This window comes from Pseudophryne corroboree, chromosome 12 (assembly GCF_028390025.1).
Source record: "Pseudophryne corroboree isolate aPseCor3 chromosome 12, aPseCor3.hap2, whole genome shotgun sequence".
Taxonomy (NCBI): domain Eukaryota; kingdom Metazoa; phylum Chordata; class Amphibia; order Anura; family Myobatrachidae; genus Pseudophryne; species Pseudophryne corroboree.
The window spans coordinates 23,184,005-23,190,428 of record NC_086455.1 but is presented as its reverse complement, the minus strand read 5'-3'; the positions used below and the strand labels follow the sequence as shown (position 1 = coordinate 23,190,428).

Here is a 6,424-nt window from a genome sequence, read left to right as displayed (position 1 = left end):
AAACGCTGACACCACCTTAGGGAGAAACTGGGGACGAGTCCTCAATTCTGCCCTATCCATATGAAAAATCAGATAAGGGCTTTTACATGATAAAGCCGCCAATTCTGACACTCGCCTGGCTGATGCCAAGGCCAATAACATGACCACTTTCCACGTGAGATATTTCAGATCCACGGTTTTTAGTGGCTCAAACCAATGTGATTTCAAGAAATTCAACATCACGTTGAGATCCCACGGTGCCACAGGAGGCACAAATGGGGGCTGAATATGCAGCACTCCTTTCACAAATGTCTGAACTTCAGGTACTGAAGCTAGTTCCTTTTGAAAGAAAATCGACAGAGCCGAGATCTGTACTTTAATGGAGCCTAGTTTTAGGCCCATATTCACTCCTGCTTGCAGGAAATGTAGAAATCGACCCAGTTGAAATTCCTCTGTTGGGGCCTTTTTGGCCTCGCACCATGCAACATATTTCCGCCATATGCGGTGATAATGTTTTGCCGTAACATCTTTCCTGGCTTTAATAAGCGTAGGAATGACTTCCTCCGGAATGCCCTTTTCCTTCAGGATCCGGCGTTCAACCGCCATGCCGTCAAACGCAGCCGCGGTAAGTCTTGGAACAGGCAGGGGCCCTGCTGTAGCAGGTCCTGTCTGAGCGGCAGGGACCAAGGGTCCTCTGAGATCATCTCTTGAAGTTCCGGGTACCACGCTCTTCTTGGCCAATCCGGAACCACGAGAATTGTGTTTACTCCTCGCTTTCTTATTATTCTCAGTACCTTTGGTATGAGAGGTAGAGGAGGGAACACATATACTGACCGGTACACCCACGGTGTCACTAGGGCGTCCACCGCTATCGCCTGAGGGTCTCTTGACCTGGCGCAATACTTCTCTAGTTTTTTGTTTATGCGGGACGCCATCATGTCCACCTGTGGACGACCCCATTGATTTACAATCATTTTGAAGACTTCTGGATGAAGTCCCCACTCTCCCGGGTGGAGGTCGTGCCTGCTGAGAAAGTCTGCTTCCCAGTTGTCCACTCCCGGGATGAACACTGCTGACAGTGCTAGTACATGATTTTCCGCCCATCGGAGAATTTTTGTGGCTTCTGCCATCGCTGTCCTGCTTCTTGTGCCGCCTTGTCGATTCACATGGGCGACTGCCGTGATGTTGTCTGACTGGATCAGCACCGGCTGGTGTAGAAGCAGGGATTTTGCTTGACTTAGGGCATTGTAAATGGCCCTTAGTTCCAGAATATTTATGTGAAGGGCAGTCTCCTGACTTGACCATAGTCCCTGGAAATTTCTTCCCTTTGTGACTGCCCCCCAGCCCCGTAGGCTGGCATCCGTGGTCACCAGGACCCAGTCCTGTATGCCGAATCTGCGGCCCTCCAGAAGATGAGCACTGTTCAGCCACCACAGAAGAGACACCCTGGTTCGTGGAGACAGGGTTATTAAACGATGCATCTGAAGATGCGATCCGGACCACTTGTCCAACAGGTTCCACTGAAAGATTCTGGCATGGAACCTGCCGAATGGAATTGCTTCGTAAGAAGCTACCATCTTTCCCAGGACCCGCGTGCAGTGATGCACCGATACCTGTTTTGGTTTTAGGAGGTCTCTGACTAGAGAAGACAACTCCCTGGCTTTCTCCTCCGGGAGAAACACTTTTTTCTGGGCCGTGTCCAGAATCATTCCCAGGAACATTAGACGTGTCGTGGGGACCAGCTGTGACTTTGGGATATTCAGAATCCAACCGTGCTGGCTCAGCACTTCCTGAGATAGTGCTACTCCCACTAACAACTGTTCCTTGGATCGTGCCTTTATTAGGAGATCGTCCAAGTATGGGATAATTAAAACTCCCTTTTTTCGAAGGAGTATCATCATTTCCGCCATAACCTTGGTAAATACCCTCGGTGCCGTGGAGAGTCCAAACGGCAGCGTCTGGAATTGGTAATGGCAATCCTGTACCACAAATCTGAGGTACTCCTGGTGAGAATTGTAAATGGGGACATGCAGGTAAGCATCCTTGATGTCCAGGGATACCATGTAATCCCCCTCGTCCAGGCTTGCAATAACCGCCCTGAGCGATTCCATCTTGAACTTGAATTTTTTTATGTATGTGTTCAAGGACTTCAAATTTAGAATGGGTCTCACCGAACCGTCCGGTTTCGGTACCACAAATAGTGTGGAATAGTAACCCCGGCCTTGTTGAAGTAGGGGTACCTTGATTATCACCTGCTGGGAATACAGCTTGTGAATTGCCGCTAGCACTGCCTCCCTGTCTGAGGGAGCAATCGGCAAGGCGGATTTTAGGAAACGGCGGGGTGGAATCGCCTCGAATTCCAGCCTGTATCCCTGAGATACTATTTGAAGGATCCAGGGATCTACCTGTGAGCGAACCCACTGATCGCTGAAATTCCTGAGGCGGGCCCCCACCGTACCTGGCTCCGCTTGTGAAGCCCCACCGTCATGCGGCGGACTTGGAAGAGGAAGCGGGGGAGGACTTTTGTTCCTGGGAACCTGCTGTTTGCTGCAGCCTTTTTCCCCTGCCTCTGCCTCTAGACAGAAAAGACCCTCCTTTTCCCCGCTTATTTTTCTGGGATCGAAAGGACTGAACCTGATAAAATGGCGCCTTCTTAGGCTGTGAGGGGACATGGGGTAAAAATGCTGACTTCCCAGACGTTGCTGTGGAAACTAGGTCGGAGAGACCATCCCCAAATAATTCCTCCCCTTTATAAGGCAAAACTTCCATGTGCCTTTTGGAATCTGCATCTCCAGTCCACTGGCGAGTCCATAAGCATCTCCTAGCAGAGATAGATAGTGCACTTACTTTAGATGCCAGCCGGCAGATTTCCCTCTGTGCATCTCTCATGTATAAGACGGAGTCTTTGATATGGTCAATTGTTAACAGGATCGTGTCTCTGTCTAGTGTGTCAATATTTTCTGACAGGTTATCTGACCATGCAGCGGCAGCACTGCACATCCAAGCTGACGCAATTGCTGGTCTGAGTATAATGCCTGAGTGTGTATATACAGACTTCAGGATCGCCTCCTGCCTTCTATCAGCAGGTTCCTTAAGGGCGGCCGTATCCTGGGACGGTAGTGCCACCTTTTTTGACAAACGTGTGAGCGCTTTATCCACCCTCGGGGGTGTTTCCCAACGTAACCTATCCTCTGGCGGGAAAGGGAACGCCATTAGTAATTTCTTAGGAATCACCAATTTCTTATCAGGGGAAGCCCACGCTTCTTCACACACTTCATTTAATTCATCTGACGGGGGAAAAACTACAGGTAGTTTTTTCTCCCCAAACATAATACCCTTTTTTGTGGTACCTGGATGTAATCAGAAATATTTAACACCTCTTTCATTGCCTCAATCATGCAGCGAATGGCCTTAACGGGCATTAAATTTGACTCATCGTCGTCGACACTGGCGTCAGTATCCGTGTCGACATCTACTTGTGCCACCTGAGATAACGGGCGTTTTAGAGCCCCTGATGACTTTTGAGACCCTTGGACCGGCACGAGCTGAAGACTCGGCTGTCCCACAGGCGGCATGTCGTCAAATTTTTTATGTAAGGAGTCTATACGTGCACTCATTTCTTGCCATAATACCATCCACTCCGGTGTCTGCCCCGCAGGGGGTGACATCTCTGCTAAAGGCATCTGCTCCCCCTCCACATCATTATCCTCCTCAAACATGTCGACACAGCCGTACCGACACACTCCACACACACAGGGAATGCTCAAATAGAGGACAGGACCCACAAAAGCCCTTTGGGGGGACAGAGTAAGAGTATGCCAGCACACACCAGAGCGCTATATATATATACAGGGACTAACTGAGTTATGTCCCTAATAGCTGCTTATACTGTATACAGTGCCAATTTAGTGCCCCCCCTCTCTTTTTCCCTCTTACTGTATTGTAGAAATGCAGGGAAGAGCCAGGGAGCTTCCTTCCAGCCGAGCTGTGAGGGAAAAATGGCGCCAGTGTGCTGAGGAGATAGGCTCCGCCCCTTTTTCGCGGCCTATTCTCCCGCTTATTTTGGGATTCTGGCAGGGGTATTTACCTCATATATAGCCCCAGGGGCTATATATTGAGGTATTTTAGCCAGCCAAGGTGTTTTTATTGCTGCCTCAGAGCGCCCCCCCCCAGCGCTCTGCACCCTCAGTGACCGGAGTGTGAAGTGTGTATGAGGAGCAATGGCGCACAGCTGCAGTGCTGTGCGCTACCTTGGTGAAGACAGGATGTCTTCATGCCGCCGATTTTCCGGACCATCTTCCTGCTTCTGGCTCTGTAAGGGGGACGGCGGCGCGGCTCCGGGACCGAACATCAAGGCTGGGCCTGCGGTCGATCCCTCTGGAGCTAATGGTGTCCAGTAGCCTAAGAAGCCCAATCCGGCTGCAAGCAGGCGAGTTCGCTTCTTCTCCCCTTAGTCCCTCGCTGCAGTGAGCCTGTTGCCAGCAGGTCTCACTGAAAAAAAAAAAATTCTAAGACTATAACTTTCTAAGAGCTCAGGAGAGCCCCTAGTGTGCATCCAACCTCGGCCGGGCACGAAATCTAACTGAGGCTTGGAGGAGGGTCATAGTGGGAGGAGCCAGTGCACACCAGGTAGTCTAAGATCTTTCTAGAGTGCCCAGCCTCCTTCGGAGCCCGCTATTCCCCATGGTCCTTACGGAGTTCCCAGCATCCACTAGGACGTTAGAGAAAACCTTTGCTTGTAATACACATACCTATTAATGACGTTGTATGCCTCTTCTGTGCCGATGGTGCATAGAGCATTAACTGCAGCATACGTGGGCGCCAGGTGAGCCTGCTGACCGGGGCCACCAGCAAAGCCACCACCAGCGGTCTGACAATGTGCAAGAAACTGGCAAACACTACAACAGAAAGACAGACAACCAATCAAAAAAACAAAAAAAAACAAAAAAAAACTTGTGTGGTTACGTCAAAAACTATGGATATTAAAGTTGCAATGTGTCCATCCTAGGAAGTGCCAACTGTAGCGCAACACAGGAGGCAGCGAGATTTTATACTGAAATATAAGGTTTATAGTTCAATAAGCAGCCAATAAGGGAATCACTATTCACTTTAATAAATGCAAGTCAGCATAGGCTCTTTTGTACAATGCGACGGAAAAAACAAACAATAAAATACTCACTTTGATGCCACAGATTCCGGAATGGGCTCATCTAGTAAAGTCAGACTATGAACAATCCAATAACATAGCCAGGGACGGCTGGCATCCAGGCACTTAAAGAAACAGAAACATGGTGGGTGTACGAAATGCGTTTAATCTGCAATGTGACCACTGTAGTCGGTGCGATTTTGAGGACCCTGATCTTTCCAATATTTAACGAAGGTCTGTGGTTCAATATATATCTATATGCCTGACATCCTGACAGTGTCACATTCTCACTAACAATAGACAGGTCGCTGCCTCATTCATGGGGTATGGGTCATTAGGTCGACCACTATTGGTCGACACGCAGTAGTTTGACATGGTCAATAAGCCAACATGTACTAGGTCGACATGGAAAAGGGTTGACATGAGTTGTTTATGTTTTGTTGGTGTCGTTTTCTCCGTAATGTGACCGGGAACCCCAATTAGTGCACCGTGTCCCCTCGCATGGCAAGCGACTTCGGGCAAGGTGCCTCGCTTCGGTACCGCTGCGCTCGGCACAGGTTATAAAGTATGAAAAAGTTAAAAAAATGAAGACATTTTTTGAAAAACTCATGACCTTTTCCATGTCGCCCTATTGACCATGTAACCTAATGCATGTCGATCAATAGTGGTCGACATAATGACTGTAGACCCAATGACCGTATCCCCATTCAATTGGCTTCATTTACCGGTACAATGCTTTGTAAAAACATGCTGCGCAGCGGCAAACAAATCTAACATGGTCAGTATGTGTGCTGCTATGGTTGTGTCTATGTTACCTTCGTGCTCAGGACCCGGAAGTGACAAAACAAGAGGGCACGAGATAACTTCCGCCCTTACAGCTCCTACATGTTTTCTTCGTTCTCAGTTCGTTTGGGGTATTTATTTATTTTGTATGCAGCATTGGACGCTCGCCAAGCTTCAGGCTCGGTGTCTCGCTCTGCTTCGCTCACCACACTTTACTATTCCAAATAGATTGTGACACGGACCCCAGGGTGTTATGGGAAAGGTCCTCTCCACGAAGGTAAACTAGACGCTACCGTGCTGCTATATGCTTTAGCTGAACTGGCTACAGGAGTCGGATTCTGGCTTCTGCCGGATATCACAGCGATGTAACATTTAGAATGTTTGCAATCAGCTCTTTGACCACACCTGCCTTAGAGAATAAGAGGGGGGGAGGGGGGGGGGGGGGGGGGGGGAGAGAGTCAAATTGTTTTTTGGACACCCTATGGAGCAAGCCAATTGTTCCTCCAATTGGGCGTG

At 49.1% G+C, this 6,424-nt stretch overlaps 1 protein-coding gene across 3 annotated transcripts in view; it reads right to left on the bottom strand.

Annotated features, from left to right (window-relative positions):
- FNTB (farnesyltransferase, CAAX box, subunit beta) overlaps positions 1–6,424 on the bottom strand; it is a 31,110-nt gene that overhangs the window by 10,405 nt on the left and 14,281 nt on the right. For 2 of the 3 annotated variants that reach the window (XM_063947198.1, XM_063947199.1), the window contains exons 4-5: positions 5,159–5,250; positions 4,731–4,877 (exon numbers count right to left, since the gene is read on the bottom strand). In XM_063947198.1, coding sequence (XP_063803268.1) covers positions 4,731–4,877; positions 5,159–5,250 — 239 coding nt within the window. The remainder of the gene's footprint in view (positions 1–4,730; positions 4,878–5,158; positions 5,251–6,424) is intronic. The other variant, XM_063947200.1, reaches the window with a different exon arrangement.